This window comes from Taudactylus pleione, unplaced genomic scaffold (assembly GCF_031769625.1).
Source record: "Taudactylus pleione unplaced genomic scaffold, aTauple2 ptg000361l, whole genome shotgun sequence".
In the NCBI taxonomy this organism is placed as follows: domain Eukaryota; kingdom Metazoa; phylum Chordata; class Amphibia; order Anura; family Myobatrachidae; genus Taudactylus; species Taudactylus pleione.
This window is the reverse complement of record NW_028284762.1, coordinates 1,273,151-1,297,190: the sequence shown is the minus strand read 5'-3', so window position 1 is coordinate 1,297,190 and position 24,040 is coordinate 1,273,151. Positions and strand designations below refer to the sequence as shown.

Below are 24,040 nucleotides of genomic sequence, written 5' to 3'. Positions count from 1 at the left end.
GATGCATTTATTATTTGTGCTTGAGTCGCTCATAGTGATAAGTGCTAGCAATTGTGCTGTTCTTGACTTCTCTCCGGGCTGTGGCAACCTGTGGTCCTTCAACTAATGTGGAACTACAAGTCCCAGCCAAAGGCCGCAAACTGAGGTCCTGATTCAGAGACGGACGCTCTGAAAGAGCGATCGCACTGAACCTGGGCGTTTTTTTTTTTTTTTGGAGCGGCCTCCTGGCCGCTCGCATAGCTGTGGGTGACCCCCCCCCCCACAGCTATTGCGAGCGGCCAGGATGATGGTCGCGATGGTCAAGACCATCTCAACTATCCGGCTTGCGACGAGACTCTTGTAGTAGGGTCTCATGGCCGCAAGCCCCAGAGAGCTTCTGGCTCTAATAGAGCTGGAAGCTCTCCCACTGACATCACTGGTGATGTCAGTGGGGCCGCCCACAAACGGCAGGAGTTCGCATGGGTACGCCTCCGTTTGTGAAGCCACCCCCCCTGCCCGCCTACCAAACGGGGCGAGCTATCAATCACCATCGACAGCTCGCCCCCTTTGGTGCGAGGCCCGGAGCGACGGAGCGCCCGTCGCTAGCCGGGTCTTGCGCATGTGCACAACGGAGCCGGCTACGTCGTGCGCATGTGCAGTGGACAAACATCGACCCGGTTGCGAACTCTCAGCGCTTGCGGCCAGGTCTGAATCAGGCCCTGAGTCTTTAATGAATGATTGTAACAGCTCACTCTCAGGAATAAATAAAAAAATATAATATACCATAATCAGTGATGCCCCCTATAGACCTTAAATGGCAATTACATCCCTAAACTGAAAGGGTTAAGAATTGCAATAATGCAGAATTACGATACAAATGCTGACGTTTTCTGCATTCCTGGATGAGCTCTCCTGCCAGAAACAAGTGTATGCTCAATCAGTAAGACAGCACGTTCATATATAAACTAAAGATTTGTAAAACAATAAGAGCTTCTTCTTTTGTTATTATTTTGGTGGGATTATACGCAGTTTATTCAGTCATGTAATACAAATAAAGTCTGCTGTATATTTGTCTGCTATTACCCAGCCTTGTTTTATTACTGCTTTTGTCCTGTAAAGCTAAATGGAATATAATATATAAGTAAATGTTAGTAAATAAATGTATTAGCACTGCAAATATTGTGCTACTGCTGTGTACTGTATGTAGTGAAGGGTGTGTGGGAGGGGAGGGGGCTAGTGGGTGAGGACAGGTAGAGACTGGAAGCCCATTGCCAGCTGCCATTGGCTGATACCTGCAGGAAGAGAGAGGTTTGGGGAGGGACCATCCACCCGGGGCTCATTGTGAGCTGACTCTGAGACCGACTTGTGACTTTAGTCCTAGTGACTTACACCCCTGGGTGACTGGAGACCTGGGCACATAGACCCCCCACCATGAAGAGAAGAGCCCCAGTTGTCTTGTACCTGTGTACAGGTGAGTGTTCCCTCCAGGTGTGTGAGCTTCCACATCCCCCCTCCCCACCCTGCCCTCATACAGCTCAGGTTACACATCAGCTTCCAGATTCTCAGTGTTTGAATTACGATAACCCTGAGATATTTCCTTATCACAATGAGTTGTCTTTGGCCTAATAGATCTCCTGTTTGTAATAAGTGAAACCCTAGATATCATCACAGATTTATACTATTTAATGTTTAGAACCACTTATCTTTTTGTCTATTACTGAATTTGGACACAGGAAAGTGTTGGTATTTTATTTTTCCTGGATTATACACCGTTGTTTTAGTGGATCTTGTGTCTCTTATTGTTACATTTATGTGTTGGTGACTTTTCAGCCCTGCACAGGGGTGGTCGGGGGGGGGTGTATCATAGTACCCTGCCCACTGCGGCATGTTGATGCAAATTGCGCACTGCTTCCTGACTTAACATGTACCTGGGAGATTGCTGGCTTAACCAATGAGGAAATTCTTTGAATAATACCAGTTGAAATAACATGCAGTTAGTGTGTCCTGAGGAGTGGGTTTGAGAAGCACTGGTCTAATTATGGGATCCTAATAGGCAAATGGTACCTCCCATATATTTATCTCAGACTGAGATGATGAGATCTGCACAAAAGTAATGTATGGCTGGGTCAGAGTTCTCATCGTGGCTGCATTGGAAACCGTATAATGCAGCGGTATTGTTAATATATATCCCTGTTAAAATATTCCCCGTAAGACCAGCCTCCTGTACTTATGATACTATTTCTTCCAGCAAATACTGACTATGTTTTACAGGTGTAGTGCTCATTACTTTACCGACTGGTTCCTCCTGAGGGCGCCTGATTATGGAATTTCTGTGATTTCAGTTACGGGAAATTAATCCTGTTGGGAAATTGTCAGTGCAAAGGATTCTGGGCCTGATTCAGAGCTGCTCGCTCTGAATCAGGGCCGGGCTTTTTTTTTTTTTTCTTTGGAGCGGCCTCCTGGCCGCTCGCATAGCTGTGGGTAACCACCCACAGCTATAGCGAGCGGCCATGATGATTGTCGCGATGGTCAAGACCATCGTGACCATCGGGCTTGCGTCGAGACCCTTGTGGTAGGGTCTCGTTCATCGCAAGCCCCAGAGAGCTTTTGGCTCTAACAGAGCCGAAAGCTCTACACTGACATCACTCGTGATGTCAGTGGGGCCGTCCCCAAACGGCAAGCGTTCTCTCGGGAACGCTTCCGTTTGGGCAACCACCACCCTGGCCCGCCCACCAAAGGGGGCGAGCTGTCACTCAACATCGACAGCTCACCCCCTTTGGTGCGAGACCCGGAGCGACGGATTGCCCGTCGCTAGCCGGGTCTCGCGCATGCCTGAGCCGGCTCCGTCGTGCGCTGTGGGCCACCATCGACCCGGTTGCGAGCGCTCAGCGCTTACGACCGGGTCTGAATCAGGCCCTCCAGTTCTCTCCTCAAATCATCAAGTACTACTAACAGGACATGTTGTCTGGATTTCTTTAATCATGTGCAGGTGAGTTGATCTGTTTTGCTGGGTCAGTAATTATCCAAACTGTTTTCACAGACAGAAATCCAGAAAACATGACCTGTTGGGAGTACTTGAGGACTGGAGTTGAGAACCAATGGCCTAGAATGATGGATTCTATATAGATTAACTTTGCCTCAAGTTCAATAGATATATTTGTTAGGGGTCGGGGGAGGGGAGATTTAAGTCCACGCAACGGCCACAAGGTGTGCAGATACATTGGCACAGATTTCCTATCACCATAGACCATAACGTGGGCAGCCGGACTCTGTAAGTGATTGAATAGCTTTTTGGGTCAGCTGTTCATCTCACTGGCCTAACACCTTCCGTTCTGTGTTAATTCATGTCATACAAATGCTTTGTGCACCGTACAAGTTTAGTTTTCAGATCCGTGTTCTTTGGCTGCACAGAACAGGCAGGGTAAGCGTTGGTGTCACATGACCACCAGGTTCTTAAGACTGAGGGGCCTATTCATCATACGAAAAATGCCCCGTTGACCATGCGGAAATGCTAGTTTCCGCATTCTTAAGTTACCGAGCCATTCATCATCAGGGGTCCTAGAAGACCATCTGATATTCAGCAAACTCCAAAAAACTGAAAGTTTTCAGAGTTTTCCGGCGAGAACAAGCGCCATCCTATGGGAAGGAGTTCTGGGGATGCGAAGAGGGATTCGAGTGGATCCCTCTGTCACCTCCTCATTGACTCCCCAATGGCTTTGCGCATGTGTGACTTCAGAAGCCGGCCACGGGGACAGGTAAGTAACGCAGCTATTTCTGTAGCTGCGCTACTAATCGCGGGCACGGCTGCTTTTCTGAGCAGCTGTCCCCGCACCAAAGAAATTATGAATTCCTCTGGTGTTAAGTATCCCTACATGGCGAGGGAGATACTAAAGTGTCCCCCGCGTTGGGGTGAATACTTCATCATCGGGGGCTGTGATGAATAGGCCCCTTAATTACACAGGTGCCCAAACTACTTGTGTGGCACTAGCCTAAGCCAGCAGTTGTCAATCTCTATGGTGCTGGGGCTCATCTGCCATCACAGGTGTCACATTTATTTATTTTTCTTGATGCCTTTTAAAATTAGAACTGTAAATATGTGGTACTGTATGTTTGAATACCAAAGTGACTTACAGATCATCTATTCAAATACTAAGGGCCCCATTTAATAATGTAACTTATTACCAGGGGCATATTTAGTTCTGTATTGCAGTGATACTAACCAATATGCAGCTGGTATTCATCATTACCCCTCCAGCGAGGGCCGGCGACAATCTCCCTCCTCAGCAGGGTCTTCTCGTCTGTTGCTGACAGCCTATCGCTGCCGACTGGTTTGTGTCATACACATGACCCTTCACCCGGCAGAGACCGGGCAGTGCCTGGAAGGCTTCGCTGAACCCAGAAAGGCTGCGAGAACGATGCAGTGACACACAGCGGTAATCTTATACCCCTTTTACACCAGTTGGGAACTCTGGGCCTGATTCAGACCCGCTCGCGAGCGTAGGACGCTCGCAAGCGGGTCGATGGTGCCCTAATGCGCATGCGCACGACGGAGGGAGCTCCGTCGTGCGCATGCGCGTGACCCGCATAGCGACAGCCAAGCTGTCGCTCCGGGTCTCGCACCAAAGGGGGCGTGCTGTCGATGGTGACTGACAGCACGCCCCCTTTGGTGGGCGTGCCGGGGGCGTGGCTGCCAGACGGAGGCGTTCCCATGGGAACGCCTACCGTCTGGGTCCGGCCCCACTGACATCAGTAGTGATGTCAGTGGGAGTGATTTTGGCTCTGATAGAGCCAAAATCACTCCAGGGCTTGCGGCAGTGAGACCCTACCGCAGGGTCTCGTCGCAAGCCCGATGGTTGCGATGGTCTTGACCATCGCGACCATCATCATGGACGCTCGCTATAGCTGTGGGTGGTAACCCACAGCTATGCGAGCGTCCATGAGGCCGCTCCAAAATGAGGTAGGAGGGCCCTGATTCAGAGCAAGTGCTCTGGTCAGAGCGTCCGGCTCTGAATCAGGCCCTCTGGCCTATTGAAAATCCTATACCTAAATACGTTTAAAAAACAAAAAAACTGCGCCCTTGAGGCATTTGCTGTATTTAATGTATGCACTTAAGCCGGATACTTTACTGCCAAACGGGGAGACGGGACTGCGATGGGCCAAGCTAATAATCCCGAGAATGCACACTGTTAATGCACCGTGGACACATGACATTACTGAGGCATGAGGCACCAACCGTGCTGTGCCTCATTGATGTCACTAGACGCAGTTGAATCAATAAGATGATTATTGGACTACAAATCGGCTGCGTCCTCTCTGTGCGGGCAACTGCACCGTTTCATGCTGCGTCTGGGTGGAGAAATGTGTTTAGAAGCATCTTGCTGTAGAACACGCCAGACGCCATCTGTTTCCTCACTCTTGGGTGCTGCTACCACAGTAAGAGTTGGTGAATAAATGACAAAACCACATTTGTGTGCTCCTCGCCATGTTGTTAGGCTGTATTTTGCATTGTCACATGAGGGTGGGTAGTGAGTAATTGTTCATTCTGACCACTGTCTGTCGGTAATCACAGGACAGACAGGAAGTGTGTGTGTGTGTGTGTGTGTGTGTGTTCGTTCTAATGCAGTTATCCTCACTAACATACAAGATGAGTGTATTCTGCTGTTAAGGAACAAAAGTGCACCAGGGCAATGCAGCGCCATTAGAAACGCAAATGGGGTTTTGGCTCCTATGGAACTGATTTAGGGGCCCATTTATCAAAGTGTATTTGATGTATAATCCCCGGGAAAAAACAGTTTTTTCAGGGGTTTACCTCAAATACTAAGTATCCCCCGTATGTATTAAGGATGGACCACAGCAGGTATCTCCTATATCTGCTGTGATCCCCCTCTATTGCCGCTGGCAGCCGCATCCCCCATAGGTTTCTATGGGGGAAGCGATGCTGCCAAATTTACCAATATCCGGAATGCCATGCAATCCAGATATTGGCCCCAGCAGCTAGCGCCATCTGAAATGGACATTAGACGTTGTAGCCTATGGGCTACACTGTGCACTATTAGCACGCGGGGAGACGTCGTCCGGAACCCTCCCCGGCTATGGCGGATGTGCACGTGCAGTCCACTGGCCGGCAGCTCTCCAGAAACGTCCCATGTCCTGGATGGTACATCCGGCCGATCGGATCGCTTTTTGCAGTGGGATCATGGGCGTTACTGGCATGCCCTGATTGCGTTGCAAAAGCCATTGATAAATGGGCCCCATAGTGTCAGAACTGTTTACCACACACACTCCCAAAGGAAGACCCACAATGGGCACATAGCAAGTGTATGGAACTGGAATTTTTGTCCTTCGACAAAATAAATTCTTAAGCTTTTCTAAATAGTGGTTTTTTTTTGTTTTTTTTTGTAAATGCTACTAAAACCTTTTTATGGATTGCTAATCTGATATGCTAATTAGTGACAGTGTGCCAGCGTTCGCTTTCTCAGTACAAGTAGCCTGACTGTTACAATGAGAATGCCCTGCGCCTCTCTGCTACAGCTTGGGTGACTCACAGGATTCCTGACCTCAGGGTGCATCAGGAGGGGGAGGGCTTTCTGCGAAACCTGAAAAACCTGATTCTGCCGCCTAATTGTGTAGTGTTCAAATTTTACTTGAGAAATATACACCTATTTACATCCACAAGCACACGTCTCAGACTTTTGTGTGTGTGTGTGTATGTACTATGTGTGTTTCTATATTTAATATGAATATAATCTGCAACACTCTATAAGCATCCAAAAATAGTCCCCTGTTCCCTTATCGAGTTATTTTTTTTTGCAACAACAGAACTTCAGAAGCCCTGAGCCCAGTGCTTTGTGTGTTTTCACCTTCATATAACTTGGTGGCTTCTTTAGTCTTGCTGTGCTTTTCACCCATGCCTTTATATTATCACAGTCACTCTGGGATATGATACTGCTTAGCAGTGGATCCTGTTGCAATCAGGGAGCTGCTCTTTGTTTTCATACTAGAGCACAATAAATTATTTATGAAGAAATAAAGACTTGTCTAGAAGGAAAAATACGTCACTAGATCTAAGAAAATCTGCAAGAGGATGAGCACCAGCTAATGGGCGGGATGCAAGACTCATCACGTTCGGGATGTGAGGCATCCCGCCATCCTTCGCATGCATGCTGGCATTAGTTACGCCGGTATGCACAAAGGACGTCTCTGTCGTTAAGAGCGGTCCTTTGCGAATGAGGGACTTCCGGGTCTATGACTCAGAAGCCTCTCTGGTGCCCTTCTGCGCATGCGCAGAAGGACACGTGTGTCGCTTGGCGCATATGAGAATTGCGGTCAAACCTGCATTTTGGGGCTTTGACCGCATTACTCCTTCTTGCAACCCGTTGCTGTTGTCTGATGGTGACAACTTCAACTATACCCTGGTGTTTTCTTGTGGTTTGTGCTCTCTAGTACTTATATTTTAACAACTAGCGGGGGTGCTCGGCACAGCGGAGGGGCGTTTCAGAGCATAGAGGGTGTGGCCGGGGATATAACCCGTCATTGGAAGGTGAAGCAGGGGGCCCCCGCTACACAACTCACAAGATTGCCGGCCTTGTGAAGCAGGGGGTGGGGTAATGATTGCGCAAATCGTGCCATGGCAGGGGTGCAACTAGGGAGGGAGGGGGAGGAATTAAGGGGGCACGTGACCCTGGTGCCGGACTTGAGGGGGTGCCGGGAAGAGGCTGCTGCGATGCTAGGTTGATGCTCTTGTGGGTTTGGAGCCACATCCCGGCCTTAAGAGGCACAGAGACACCGCCAGTCTAATGTGGTGCCGGTTGCAAGCCAATCAGTGCTCGCGGACCGGCAGCCAATAAGCAGAGGCTGCCAGTCCGTGATCTCCAATTGGTTCGTGAGCGGCGCCACATTACAATGACGACAGTACTGACAGTTCCTCAGCGTGTGGCAGCCTCGTCCCGAGCTCACCCACCGCACGGCCCTGGCAGGTAAGAAAAGGGAGATGGAGCCTTACTGTGGCTTAATGTAAAAGGGGCCTTGCTGTGGCATAATGTTAATAAGGGTCACTATTGTGTGGCATAATGTGTTATAAGGGGCATTACTGTGTCACAAAACCACGGGAGGCAATCGGGAAGCCAGCTGACATTACACCGACAGTCGGCTTCCCGACTGTCATATCCCGGCGAGGGTGAAATGCCCGGCGTCTAGATGTAGACGCCGCTCATTTCACCGAAGTCGGGAGACCGGCGCCCGGCATCCCGATCGAACGGATGCCTGGGCGCCGCGAGCGGACAGCCGCGGGGGTGGGGGGTGTGTTAGAGAGGGTTAGGTTTAGCGCACCCGGATGGGGGGGGGGGACTTAGGGTTAGGCACCCCCTGGGAGGGTTAGTCTAGGGGGAGGGAAACTTAGGGTTAGGCACCCCCCGGGGGGACTTAGGGTTAGGCACCCCCCGGGGGGACTTAGGGTTAGGCAGCGGGGAAGGGGGGGTTAGGATTAAGCACTTACAGGGGTGAGGTTAGGGTTAGGCACCCCTAAGGAGGGTTTGTGTTAGGGGGGTTAGGTTAGTCATTACTTACCTTACGACGATCAGGATTTCCAGCGCTGTCTGGTATTTTATACCGATTCCCAAAACCACACACCCTTTTCGTCCTCTATGTTGTATTTTTTTTGGTAGGCGTCAAATTATGGGTTTACCCCGGGTGACAAAAATCCTAGTTTTGGCCCTGCACATGGGTTGTGTTGGTGTGCGTGTGTTTTTTTTTTTTTCTACTTCTGTCAGAAACCAATGGACCTCTCGGTATGTTTTCAGAATTTGTGAGGAAACCAGAATATGAACATACAAACTCCACACAGAGGCCCTGATTTGGAGGTGCACATGATTCAAACTCAGTGCTGATGTCCTCGTAGATGAGTGATTATAGGCAGCTGCGAATATGCAAACAGTTCTGAAAACCCCTATGGCGCATGCGTTACAGAGTGTACGCACAACAAAGCTGTTCTGATTGTGACAGGCGGTATCAGAAATAGGGCGGCAAAGTGATGGGCGTTCCTGAGTGGTGACTTGGCGGTGGCCTGAAGTGAGCGCAAAAAAAAAAAGTCTATCTCATGGGTGTGTAATAGGGGTGTCACAGGCGTGTCAGTGACAGCAGCTGTCTTTTCTCAGACGCACAGCCGCAGCCACAGAGACCGTGTTCGGAAACTGCACCTGCCATAGAGGTCGATGGTGTTCAGATGGTAGCGTGTCATGAATCACCGGTGGTGTTACAGCGCGCGGAGACGCAGAAAATGCCTTGCTCGTAGACACGCTGCCTACTATACCAGGGGAAGGTTATTACTAGCATTTGTACATTATCGCAGCTACGGCCACAGATGCAAAAGCGGACGCAGCAACCTCCACCTCTGAATCATGCTGATTAATTGACCCCTTGGCGGTATATTTACTAATGTGTGGGTTTTTAGAAGTGAAGATGTTGCCCATAGTGACCAATCCGATCCAACTTATCATTCTTCTAGCACCTTCTGGAAGATGAAGGCTAGAATCGGAGTCAGGCTTGCCGACATTCTGGTAGCCAGGTCTCACAAGCAGGGGGATGTGGACACTGAATCGCGTCATTTTGGCCCATTGAACAATGTCGAGATTTTCGGGAGTGTGAAGCAGGGGGCGGGGCCAAGATGACTATTCAGCGTGAATCGTGGGTAGCATTACTGTCTCAGCAGATCCATAATTAGGGGGGGGGTGAGCAGTACTGATGCACAGAACGCAGAGCCCTGTGGTCAGCACAGAACGCAGAGCCCTGTGGTCAGCACAGAACGCAGAGCCCTGTGGGCAGCACAGAACGCAGAGCCCTGGAATGGCACCCTGCAGCCTGTATTACTGCTGCTGCAGTCTAGTCCTTTTGGATGCTCCAGACATAGCGGGTACAGCCCCCTTGGAGAATCCTGTGAATGCTCCGGGCAGTGCTATTCTTTGCGGCAGTGGCGGCCTCACCGCTTCTGCATGATGTCATGAGCTCGGGGCGTGGCCAGCAGAGGGAGCTAGGCATCCCTGATGCGGTGAGGTCAGGAGTTTAAATTTTTGGTAATGGCCAGGCGTGGATTGGCACTTATGGCAAATTGGCTGAAGGGCTGATGGGCTGGTCCAGACACTTGTTCGACCAGCAGGCTGAGAGAGGGGAGTCCTGTAAGGGCACGACTCATGGCACGCCCCCGTGACGTCCATTTTCCCATGCGCGCCTGCACTAGATATTTCCCCCAGTCTGTCCCAGGTTATAGTTTATCTGCTATGGCCAATGAACGGCTTATAGCGCATCCTGCAGCGGTCGGGATTGGGAGGTCGCATCTTATAGGCTGTTTAATATTTGTCGGCCCGACCTCCCTATCCCATAAAAGCCTGTACACACTGGGCTATGTCTGCACTGGGCTATGTCTGCACTGGGCTATGTCTGCACTGGGCTATGTCTGCACTGGGCTATGTCAGCAGACAGTGTGCACGGTGCTCGCAGCCAACTGATGGGGTCACTGATCGGAAAGAAGTGTACCCAGCTTTAGGGTGGGATGTAATAAGCTTCCGGTACATAACGCGGTTCATTACCAAGAATTTCGCAAAGAACAGCTTTCCCGGCAAGAGCTGTCCATTTGCGATGCTGCCGGAGAGAGGGACTTCTGGGATTAACACCCAGAAATCCCCCTGGCGTCCGCATGCACAGAAGGACGTGAGCCCCGGGGGCTCATGGGAAGGAGTCGATCGGATCACTCCCAAGAGGGAGCATCACAATAAGAAGCCCATAGGCTTCTATTGGGTAATGTCACCTGAAGGTGGTACTTATCGGGATGAAGTACCTGAATGCATCGCATTCCAGGTGCTTCGTACATTCGGGGAATGTGGTAAAACCCCTGAAAACTGCAACTTCGGGGGTTTTACCACATTTTTACCTTTTAGTACATTCCGCCCTTAGACTGTAAGCACTAAATGGGCAGGGATTGATAGGAGAGAACTATACTATGTACAGCGCTGTGTAAATTGGTGGCGCTATATAAATGAGCAATAATAAAGAATAATTGGTTCTGGATTTTCACTTATGAGTAGTGGGAACTGGGAAGTCTACATTAATCGCCGGTGAACTGACAATCTGACCCAATGTAACCTCTGGTGATCACTATGCACAGACGCTGTCAGTTTATGCAGAGTTTTACAGAGTTTTTCTGGCCTGCAGGTATTAGTTCTGTTATATTGTGTGAGGTGTGTAATAAACATAACGCCAGTACACAACCTTTGTATGTCCTTTTTCATTTTTTTTATTTTTTTTTTCTGGCTTCCGTGCAAAATGTAACACTGTTCTGTGAAACTGCTACTTACAAGTTTGAACCTGCGTTTTACATTCCTCACTTGTTGGGCATCCCTTTCCCGGTTTTCAGTGGCAACTTACTACTGTGTTACTGAAGGGCACATTTATCACCGTCCGCAGGGGCTGGCTGGCAGAGGAGTAGCGTATAGCCAGGGTGACCGAAGAATATGCGTGCTACGGCGCCCCCTCAAGTGTTCCAGGGAGGAGGCGGGTCCATATGGGATTAATGTAAGGTAAAAATAAAGATTAGGGCAGCCCCCTATCGTAGTGCCCATATGCAGTGCCCCCGTGTGCCACAGGAGAGAACACCCTTATGCAGGCCTACAGTAGTGCCCCCAGTAGTAATCCCCCCCATTGTAGTGCCCCCAGTAGTAATCCCCCCCCATTGTAGTGCCCCCAGTAGTAGTCCCCCCCCCCCCTTTGTAGTGCCCCCAGTAGTAGTAGTCCCCCCCCTTTGTAGTGCCCCCAGTAGTAGTAGTGCCCCCATTAGTAGTAGTTCCCCCCTTGTAGTGCCCCCATTAGTAGTAGTTCCCCCCTTGTAGTGCCCCCAGTAGTAGTAGTCCCCCCCTTGTAGTGCTCCCAGTAGTATTCCCCCCCTTGTAGTGTCCCCAGTAGTAGTAGTCCCCTTATAGTGTCCCCAGTAGTAGTAGTCCCCCACCCCCCTTGTAGTGCCCCCAGCAGTAGTAGTAGTCCCCTTATAGTGCCCCCAGTAGTAGTAGTAGTAGTCCCCTCCCCCTTGTAGTGCCCCCAGTAGTAGTTGTAGTCCCCTTGTAGTGCCCCCAGTAGTAGTATAGTCCCCTTATAGTGCCCCCAGTATTAGTAGTAGTAGTCCCCTCCCCCTTGTAGTGCCCCAGTAGTAGTAGTCCCCTCCCCCTTGTAGTGTCCCCAGTAGTAGTAGTCCCCTTATAGTGCCCCCAGTAGTAGTAGTAGTCGTCCCCCCCCCCCTTTGTAGTGCCCCCAGTAGTGCCAGGGGGGCCCCAGTAGACACACATAATATAAAAAACTAAATAAAAAAAACACTTACCTGAATCCCCGCTCCCGCCGCCGCCATCTGCTCCTCCGTCTGTCCTCCCGGGCCGGGCCGCTCTGCATTATGGGAGAGACGTCATATGACATCTCTCCCATTGCCCACTGCGGGAGCCGGAAGATGGAGCGGCTCCCGCAGTGGGCGCAGCAGCAGCAGCTAATGAGAGTCTGACAGACTCTCATTGGCGGCTGCTTACAACAAACACACAGCTGCCGGAGCCGGCGGCTGTGTGTTTGTCAGTGTAGCGCTGACCGACACACGCGGTGCAGTCTGTGTCACAGTGACGCTGCGGCCCGGGGGGCACATGGCACCCTGCCCCCCGGCCCAGCCCGCCACTGACCGTCCGCATACAAAATGAGGTTGTGGCTTTAAAAATGTTGCCCCAACTTGCAATGCGTCCATGGTGGAAATGACCGCAGGCATTTATTAAAGTTGGTACACCAGTACAGAATTTTCTAAAAATCTCTGTCCTGACGAAGAGATGGAAGCAAAGTGACGGCTGTTAGACGGGATTCATGAATCATCGCACTCTTGATGCGATGCATTCCGCCTGTCCACGCATACATGCCGGGGTTAATAACGCCTGTATGCATGATGATCACTGCAAAGGACCAGTCTGTTGGTAAGAGCTGCAGAGGGGCTTCCGGGTCTTTGATAGAGAAGCCCCTCTGGCGTCCTTCTGCGCACATTGGATCCTTCTGTCAGCACTCTGCGGAGAGAAGCCCACAGGCTTATATGGGTGCCATCAGGAAGATAGCGTTACCCAACGCAGACAAGTCCCGGGGGGGCATGGCAAATGTATTAAACAGGAAGTCACTTTGTCTCCCTCTATCCCAGACATTAAATGTAGATTGTCGGCACAACTGGGCAGAGTTTGGGGCTGAAAACTATTATATAAACAATAAATAAAATGATGATAACTGGTCTTCACTTCTATGGTTTACAAACTTACAATTTTCTTCCTACAATAAAGGGCAGATTGGGACACACTGTGATGAGGGGAGAGATTTAACACAAACTGACTTCTCCGGGTTCCCATACACTGTACTGTATGCAGGGCTATGCTCAGTCATTCTAAGCCGCCTTCAGGTGCCAAATGCTGCAGAACTGTGTTATCTATTCCCACCATTCTGTTCATTTAATACATTATACTCCTGGATGTTGGTAAAACTGGAGCTCTTAGCAGCAGACAGGGAGCTGAGTCGATGGTCTTATAGGACCTGCCAGAGCTCAGCAAGACGTCCGACGCGCATCTTTCTCCCTGGCGGTCCCCATGGACAGACACAACCCTGAGACTCGCCATCTGTTTGCTGTGTGCAGAGCCTGAAAACTTTCTGTAAGCATACTACATCCCCACCGCTATAGTGAGGGGGCAGAGCCGTAACTGGACACATCAGCGCCCTGTGCTGGCCCCGCTCACTGAGTGTATGAAGTCATGACGTCGCGGAGAGGGGGAGTGCCCTGCAGCGATGACCGGGCGTCCTCAGGATGCCCGATCGGCTGCATATAGTGTACAGGACGCTCTGCGGGTGTTGCAGCAGCAATCCTGGCTGCAGGGTGCCTTTCCGGGCACCCTGCTAGCAAGGAGCCACGCAGGGGCGTTTTAAGAGAGGAGGGGGCCTGTATGCACTCCTCATGCAGGGCCCCCTCCTCTCTCCTAGGTGCCTGGCAGTCGACTGACGCGGCTGGCCAGCCACCAGAGCATTAGTAGACTCTGGGCACTAGAGTGTGCCCGGAGTCTACTGCGCATGCGCAGAACACCGGAAAATGTCCGGCGGCCATCTTTCCAGTGTTCTGGGCAGCAGTGACACCCGATGCGGGACCTTGGACAGGTAAGTTTAAAAAAACACACACTGCACCCATTATAGATACGCCACTGGAGCCACGGCCGTTGGGCGGCGATGGAGCCTCTGTGCAATGTCACTGGTCGCCCATAGCTAGTTACGGCCCTGTGAGGGTGCACAGTGCTAACATCCACTGGTGCTTCTACCACCGAGATGCCTGGCGCACTACAACGCCAGCAATACCTATAAGCTCCAGGCTGCTTTTACACTGCTGTTCTACCTGCTACTTGATCTACCTGGTTCAATAATCCAACAACTGGCTAAGCTGTACCACGTGTGGACTAACCGCCACCAGCAGCAAACAACCGCGCAAACACCTCTGACATCACTTATACTCTGCGCAGTTCAGGAGAGGCTGCTGGAGTGTCACTGGGGCGGAGCCAGCGCTGGGTGTCGGGCAGACGACAGGGAAGTAAGCAACTTCCCTGCCCACTTCGTGACGGTGTACTGACTATGCCATCCTTAGATGTCGAATCTGAACACACAGGAGAAGCGGAAAGTATAGTGACGCGATTCAGCCACGGAGCGGGGATGCCGCTGGAGAAGTAATGAACTTCTCCCAGGTAACCCGGTCTCTGAATAGCAACAAGCAGAGAAAAGCCCTGTTTACTGCAAAACAGGGCTTTCCTCTGCTGCATGAATAGACCCCTATGTCTGCAAACGTGTGGGCTTCATTTACTACGGGCTCTAGCACTGCCGGCGACAGGTTACTGACTATTGCGCGTAGGTTTCAGCCATCTTTGCGTTGTGCTCCAAACTGGCGGAGACTCAGAAAAGTCTGGAAGGCTACGTTGCCGGCAATGGGGACCGTGCTACTTACGCCACCTATAAATGGTGTAAGGATTTCTTCATAAACGGCTGTAAGATCATCTGACCGCTGTTTGAACTGATTTCATGAACCCCTTTTTAGCGTATTGAAATGACTGGTAAAGGGGTTATGATTCATTCTTAAATGGAGCCCAATCTGTGATCTAATGATCAATCAAAACTGGCCATGTGATGTACTCTGGACCGCAGACTTCTCCGTACTCTATATACTGTGGTCTTCAGAATCGCCAATATGTGATATACACCTAGGAGAAGTGCAGGTTCCGGACAATATGACTCCCAGAGTGAAGAGCTATAAAGTGCCCCCTGTGAAACCATTGTGAAGGGAGCAGGGAACACAGATCAGGACGGCTACTGTAGATGCTGCACCCAGCTCATTATAGGGCCAATTATGCATGAAGCGGCATTACTATGCCATCAATCAGCCATGCCCCCTTTATAAGAACCAGGGCTCGAAACTTTTTTTAAGTGGGCCGGCCCTGCATGTAACTAGCCAGTTACTAATGTCTGACCAACATGTCTATCTACATCAGCCATGTCATGTGATGCCTTATGCTGACGTAGAGATCACTAAACTTTCTTGACAAAAAAATGGCACAACAAGCTTGCTTCTATTTCTCAATGCTGAAGTGAAAAAGGAGTGATATCCCACATGTCTAGTGGCAACCGCAGATAATTCCCTTTTAGATAAAACCTAAACCTGTGTACATAAACCTCCTATGAAGCGAGAAATGACCAGCATCTCAGGAGGCACAAATTTAATGTTCTTACTTCGCCTTTTGGCATGTTCGGGGCATGTGGAATACAGAGATTGCCTCAGGCACCCATCAGTAAGAGTCTTCTTACTGATCACCTAGACCAGAACAACGGTCTCTTGACTCACGAACTCAGGACTGTTGTCACTCTCACAATTCTGGATGCCTTCCTCACTTGTGTCCTATATATCTTGTGACGTCCTGTTATCCTACCTTTTTTAAAGTTGGGTCTTGACTTTGGTTCTTGAATATCCAGAGGTTTACTAAATATTTGCAAATACCTCATCATACCTCTTGGGTGGTTTGCCGATATTTGATCTTGCATAAGATATTTTCTGTGGATGAACTTCCACGCTGGTAGCCTTTGTGTTCAGATACATCTCCAGCAGCTGGCATGTCCAGCGACACACATACTTTTCCTGAATATCAGCTTCCAGCTTTTCTATAACTTGCACTGTATCTTTTGAATATGACCTCTCTAGACTTGACAAGTTTTTTGGCACTTGGATTCCATAATCTGTAGCCTTTACTCTCATGGGTCATTCTCTCTGGTACATAAACCAAGCCTTGGATTTCTGTGACTTTGGTCAAACCTCTGGAAAATTGGCATTTTCATAGGTTTGACCACATTTTGGGCATAGTGCAACCCGCACACTGGGGGTCATTCAGACCCGCTCGCGAGCGCAGGACGCTCGCAAGCGGGTCAATGTTGCCCCACTGCACATGCGCACGACGGAGGGAGCTCCGTCGTGCGCATGCGCGAGACCCGGATAGCGACAGGCTCTCCGTCGCTCCGGGTCTCGCACCAAAGGGGGCGTGCTGTCGATGTTGTTTGACAGCACGCCCCCTTTGGTGGGCATGCCGGGGGCGTGGCTGCCAGACGGAGGCGTTCCCATGGGAACGCCTACCGTCTGAAGCTGGCCCCACTGACATCACTAGTGATGTCAGTGGGAGTGATTTTGGCTCTGATAGAGCCAAAATCACTCCAGGGCTTGCGGCAGCGAGACCCTACCGCAGGGTCTCCGTTGCAAGCCCGATGGTCTTGACCATCGCGACCATCATCATGGACGCTCGCATAAGCTGTGGGTGGTCAGCCACAGCTATGCGAGCGTCCAGGAGGACGCTCCATTTTCATGGAGGAGGGCCCTGATTCAGAGCGAGCGCTTTGGTCCGAGCGTTCGGCTCTGAATCAGGCCCACTGTGTGATATGCATGCCTAATATTGCTTTAAGGTTTGAGGTTTTTAATCTTATCTGTTATACATTGAGGGCCTGATTCCGAGGAAGCCACAGCTGCATCTTTTGGCTCAACCATGTCTTTTATGCTAATGTCGCGACCGATTCTCTTCTCTTCATACTTAGTTGGCCACTTGCAGAGGAGCTAATCCATCTTGGTGCATCTTTAGATGGTCCATCATTTGTACCATCGAAGCTTACACCAGTACTATGGCAGGCGCAATTTCGCCATCTGCATGTGGTGTCCTTTGTCAGCGCTAATAGTTATTTAGATCTAATTAGGGACATGGCCGCCTTTGCCTAACCACCGTGTTACACCCAACGCCCCCAGTAACACCCTCCTGAATTCCGCGGCCCTTACATCTAAATTCGTTATGCGTCTCTTGGTGTTAACCATTGGCACATGTGCGCAGTGCGACTCAGATGCAAGCACAGAATTAAAACATCGGGCAACTGCGTGCGGCATTGGCACTGTGTCCATCTATGAATCAGGCCCTTAATAACCATCTACTATACTATGAGGAACATCTATAATTGCCGAGGAAAAGAAGACTTTTATCCATTGGGAGACAGAGGAGGAATTATTTCAAATAGTTCTTTATAGCTTATGTGATCTCTTTATTTTTGGAAATAATTCCAAACCATTAACATACTATACTGTACTGTACTGTAAGTGCCTCCTCGTCTGTTGCGAAAGCTCGCCATGAACCCGGAGTCTGTCTCCTGAGTCCTGACCAGTAACTGACATGGTGGAACACTAGCGGCACTCACAATGCATCGAGTTTGGTTGTGGGATGTGATTTACTTCATAAACTTGGGCTGTGAATGACATTGAGGGATGTGGGCAAGGGGGCTTCCCACCAGTTCTCACTGCACAAGACTAATACTGACACGATAATGCAAACAATAACGTGTGACCGCATGTGCTGCCGGCTACCCCCTACATCCGCAACTTCTGATCAGTGCTATAAACTGAGATGCCGGCTGGGAGTTTTACAGCAGCTGACTGGGGGTCCCTGGAGTCGGACACTGATCCTTGAGTGCAGCAGCATGTAAGTAAGTGTTACCTTATTTTTGTTATTTTTACTTTTTATTTTCTACAGTAATCAGCCTGTGGTCTACTTAGACACACATGGCTGATTACAGTTGCCAGCTCTGTTCTGGCTATCAGAGTAGAGCTGAAGTAGGGGAAACAGGAGAAAAGCTGGCGTTATTATCACAGGGCTCCCTCCGCTATTTTTGCAATTTTATTGTAGTAAATTTTGAGCAGATCACATTTCTCATTGCATTTCCCATACTTGTAATCTGCTTACTAAAAATAAATGCAAATATGAGGGCTTGGAGAAGAATTTGGTAAAAATGTTTCCAAAGCCCTTTCATACATTTATGTGATATTAGAATAGTGTGAAAAGGGTGTGAAAATGCCCATTTTCACATTATTTTACTAAAAATATTGATCAATATGCCCCAAAGTGTACCCACAGTTCACATTATGAAATACAGTGTCCTCTGCTCTTATTATGCCACATTACAATGAGCAGGTCAGATTGTCACACTACAGTGCCCTGTTCAGAATATAATTTGTCACAACCAGCTGGCCGATTCTCCAGATACCTCCAGTCTGAGAATCGCCAACAAGTGACTTATGGTTACTTCAGCACGTGCGGTTAGTCTAACACGATACTGCCATTTCCAACGAAGTTCACGGGTTGTTAGGTTCTCCCCTCAAATCTCAATATTGCACACTCTCTTACATATAGGTACGTAGCTTTGACCTCACAGGCTCGTGAATTCGACACAGAGAATACACTGGATTAAGAATGTTTAATCCGAAAAATATTTCCAAGGTTATGGATTACAGAAAAAGGTAGTGCAAATATTTACAATACAAATATATCGCAAATAAGTTTCCGAAAATAAAAGGAATTAAAATGATAGAAAACCCAGAGTCTGTACACTCTGTTGTGAAGGAGACACAGGAGCATTGGGTCCAGGCCAGTCGTCAGGACTCTCCTTAGGCACAAGAACACTTATCATTGAGGGAGAAGCACAGTTATACCCTCACAGCTCCATTAGCCCCAACCCTTGGGGTTTTTAACTGTTTATTTGCTGTACACTGGGCATTAAGATATCGGACACACCTTTTCACATCATTGTCTGTAGGGGGTCTTGAAACGAGGTGGATGGGGATTTAGAAACCAGTCACATACCATACATCCCTGCCCTCACCCATCCTAAAATGATTTATACCCTGTGACCTGGCTTGACTGAGTCTGACCATTTGAAAATGAAGGATCCATCTCCTCCCCAAACTGTATGGCCTGTAGAGATCAGAGATGGTTATCTCATTCTGGTTTTAGAAAGACAGAATTGTTCCTTCCTCCCAAGTCTGTATTAGCACAGGTCAAATACAGGACACACAAACCAAATTACATTTGGGGGGAAAAAAAAATATATATATATAATATTTTACACACTTGCACAGAATAATTTCTAGTGATTATCCCTGAGATTAAACACCACAACCTCCTTACAGTACCATTCTAACATCTACTATACACACCTCTCACTGAAAATGGAATGACACCCTATTCAGGCTGGGCATTGGGTCGGACCCAATTGCTTTGTCAAATCCGGGAAAGTGGTATTGGTATGCAGTAAATAGTAAATAACTGGAGTCCAGGGACACCTAAGCCTCTGGTCCCTAGTGCCACCAATGTACAGGGACTATATGCCATCATCAGTCCTAGCCCCGGGGGAGCTTACAGTTTACATTGCACAACATACAAGTGCAGATATACACTACTGCTTGTTTTGTCAGCATTCAGTTAGCCTATCAGCGTGTTTTGGATGTGAGGGAGGAGACCCACGCAAACAAGGGGAGAACATACAAACTCTGTACAGTTAATCTGTGAATGGAACTCGTGACCTCAGTGCTGAGGCAGTAATGCTAACTACTATGCCACCATATCGCTGACATGGTAATTTGGTTGTAGTTCTACTGGATGGATACGATCTGATATTCAAATGAAGGCAATAATGTAGTTGCCAAATACTGCCTTACACAATCAATTTTGTAAAGCGACAACCTGGGTTAGATGGGGGGCTGGAGGGGGCCCCTGGAGCACTAGAAATGTGACATAGCCCCATAACCCTCAGGGCCACTACTCTCTGCTTATTCTCCTTGACCTCTCTGCTGCCTTCGACACTGACCACCCTCTCCTGCTGCAAATCCTTCACTCCCTTGGTTTACGTGACACTGCTCTCTCCTGGCTGTCGTCCTACATCTCAGACCGGTCCTTCTCTGTCTCTTCTCATGGCTCCTTTTCCCCCACCACAGCCTCTTACAGTATTTGTTCCCCAAGGTTCCGTTCTTGGACCTCTGCTATTCTCCCTCTATACGTCCTCTCTAGGTGAACTCATCAGCTCTTTCGACCTCCATTATCTCTATGCTGATGATACTCAGATCTACCTTTCCTCCCCCGACCTCTCCCCTCTCTCCTCACTCGTATCTCCAACTGTGTCTCTGCTATTTCTTCCTGGATGTCCCAGCGATTTCTTAAACTTAATATGTCTAAGACTGAGCTGATAATTTTCCCACCCTCCAACATAACCTCACTTCCCACTATTTCTTTAACAATTAATGGCACAACTATCCAAGATTAGACCCTTTCTCACCCAGGATGCCACCAAAACCCTCATACACTCACTGGTCATATCCAGATTGGACTACTGTAACCCTCTCCTATCTGGCCTCCCCAACTCTCATCTCTCTCCTCTCCAGTCTGTCCTCCATGCTGCTGCTCGACTCATCTTCCTCTCCAAACGCTCTACATCTGCCTCCCCTCTCCTACAAGCCCTCCACTGGCTCCCCTTCCCTTTTAGAACCCAATTCAAGGTTCTCACACTTGCTTACAAAGCCCTCACCCACTCCTCTCCCATTTACATCTCTGACCTAATCTCCCTCCACTCTCCTGGCTGCCCCCTTCGCTCAACTAATGCACGCCGCCTCTCATGCCAACTGATTACTTCCTCCCACTCCCGACCTCCAAGATTTTGCCCGTGCTGCTCCCGACCTTTGGAACTCTCTCCCTCTCCCCAACAGACTCTCCACCTCTCTACAATCCTTCAAACGGGCTCTCAAGACCCACTACTTCATCAAAGCCTTCCAGCTGTCATCTTAACTTGCTGCAACATGCTCCTTCTTCAGTTTACACCATCTGTGTCACACCTGTTTGTCTGCCCCTCCCCTTTACGAGCAGGGCCCTCTCCCCTCTTGTGCTTCTCCTTACTTTACTTTCACCTACTTCTTACCCCCCACCAGGGCACCTAACACTTGGTTGCATACGCTCTGTTGCATATCTAGGTGTTATGGTCACTTATGTATCAATGTATATTATCCATATCCTTGTCCTATTTTGTACTGTAAGTCAGTTGTCTAATTATTTGTTTATGTACTTAGTAAGGCGCTGCGGAACACTTGTGGCGCCATATAAATAAAGGATAATAATAATCCTCTTTAGTGACCTATTTATCAAGCTAATTCTGTCCCTGGGTTGGGTATGGGTTGCCGGCGGTCAGAATCCAGACGCCGGGATCCCAACAGGGTTAACATACCAACACTTGTTGGTCGGTATGCGAAATCTCCCTACCCTAACCCTCCCTTCTTGGTGCCTAACCCTCCCCCTAGTGCCTAATCCTAACCCTCCCCATAACCCCTGATACCTACCGTCAGGATTCCGGCACCGGTATGTAGACCGTCTGCATCCCGTCAGCCGAGATGCTGACTACATCCCCTGTCCCTAAAACATGAGGAAACTCAGAGGTATAATTAAATATCTCCCCTGTTAATATATCTTGAATCTCTCCTGCTTTCAGAGCAGCGCTCTTCCAGACATCTATTTAGTTTCTATTGGGATGGCGTTATGTGGCTACTTACTGTAAGAATTTATCTCCATTAGCGAATGCCCCGAAGATGGCGTTAGCCCACTTACCTCTTTAGTGGCAGCAAAGCCGAAGAGATTCTTTTGAGCCCTCGCTGGTGGACTGGAGCTCTTCCTGCTTTTGCTTATGCTCCTCTTGATAACCGTGCATGCGCCGTTGCGGGGCCAATGTCCGAACACGGAAGTGGTAGTCAGCTTTCACATTACACTTGTCACTCGGATGGGCTGTTATCAGAACCATGTCCCGGCTTTCTAAATAGCCCTGAAAAAAAAAAAAAACATTTGAAATCGCCACAATATGCAGCGAAAAGGAAATAGAATTTTTGGATCCAGACCAAAATTTTTGCTAAATAGGCTCAAGTGTCTTGATTCCAAATGTGTACTTTGGTGCGCTGTCTTCCCAATGAGCAAATTGCTGTTTCATTTTGCTCCTTACCTGTTGAGCAATGTTACTTTTATGGTAGGTCATGCAATTTTTGATCACTAGATATATATTTTATTCATTTTTTTTTTTTTTACATTCTATTTTAATGTTAGTCAGGAGATATTGGGATCACATGGGTTAGTCCTCTCAGCTTTCTTTAAAATTGTTCCTCTTGGCCTTGTTAAATATATCTAGAAGTAAACACTTGTCAAACTTCTCAGATGGCCACCCATATGGTCTACTTGGCACGTCGTAGATTTCACAAATGTATGCAACTTTTTTTTTTGTTGTTGTTATGCTTCAATCTTCGTTTGTGGTCATTTCCGCTGGATATGTACCAGTTGCCTACATACAGGACCTCATTTTTGTTTGGAAATGTTTTTGCTGTATGGCTGGCCCACTAGGTGATTAGAAATCGTATATGATGTATAAAGTAAACCTACAGCTGGTGGTCCAGTGAGTATCTGGGGTAGGCCTGGTGTGGCCCCCAGTCCAGGGTCCAGAAGGTGTTTGCTTAATCGGAGGCCTCCCAGTCGCTCCGAGGGGCTCCTAACACTGAAATGGAATTGTTTGGGAGATTCCTGGTGGTGTTAGGTGGCTGCTCCCAGAAGATTTCTTATGACCCCTGAAAGAGCGCTGCCTCCTGGGTTTCCCAGAAGGGAAGGCACTACAGTGCCGCGTAGGGAGTGAGGCCCTGGGTCTGCTACTCTCTCTCACTGCTAGCGCTCTGGCACTGCACGGAGTAGTATTGCAAGTCAGGACTTTCATGAGACCTGCTGTAATCCATTACACAAATAATTGATAGTTTTGTTTTGTTTTTTTCTGTTAAGACTGGATGCAACAAAGTCAACTGCATTCCTTTTTGTTTTATAGTAGAAATGCGTCCATTTTCCTTGCCTAGTTGCACTTAGTGTTATTTAGGATGCCTGGGACACAGCAAAAGTAGCCTGTCTATGGTCACTAACTGCTGATACTGGGACTTGAATCAGGGGCTGCATCAACTCTTCTAATCATTCCATATCATAAAGACAACTGCAACCTCCCCTTAAGAGTGCCGTGCAAGGTACATCCCAGGTTGTGGGCAATACCTGAGAAGTGGGTCCCTGTATAGTAGTACATTATGAAAACAGGGATACTCAGTGCAGCCTTATCACTAGAAAAGTAATTGCAGATGCACTATGCGATCATTACAGTTTATATGTATTTTGTAATTACACATAATGTCAGTGGTAGTTGGCATATCGGTGGCCAATGATACGGGTCTGCCCACCAGCGTCCAGGTCACCTCGTCGAGCAGGTCCCTTAGCCACCTTCACACACTTGATACTTTTAATAACACTCCGCTGACACTACACCCCCCCCCCCCTCTCCCCCATACTCGGTGAGGCAACAGTTTCTGCTGAAATTATATGGGTGGAATCGGTATGTTACGCCAGCGAACTAAATACTGATGTTGGAAGCCCGAACCGTCAGGATCCCAACTAGGGCTGGTAAGTACCCTAACTAACCCCTCTTCCCCCAACTCTCCCTTAGTGGTGCCTAACCCTAACCCTCCCTGGGGGGTGCCTAACCTATGTCCCCCCGGAGGTGCCTAAACCCCCCCCCCCCCCCCACGACTAACAATCCCTGCTTACCTTCGTTTGGGATGCCGTGCCTCAGGATTTCCGCATCT

General features: G+C 49.0%; 1 protein-coding gene across 1 annotated transcript in view; it reads left to right on the top strand.

The window, feature by feature from the left end:
- The first annotated feature begins 1,256 nt into the window (after positions 1-1,256).
- The window catches only part of GPA33 (glycoprotein A33), a 36,899-nt gene continuing 14,115 nt past the window's right edge, over positions 1,257-24,040 (top strand). The window contains exon 1 of the mRNA XM_088444405.1: positions 1,257-1,450. Within this exon, the coding sequence (XP_088300531.1) occupies positions 1,411-1,450 (40 nt within the window). The 5' untranslated portion in view covers positions 1,257-1,410. The remainder of the gene's footprint in view (positions 1,451-24,040) is intronic.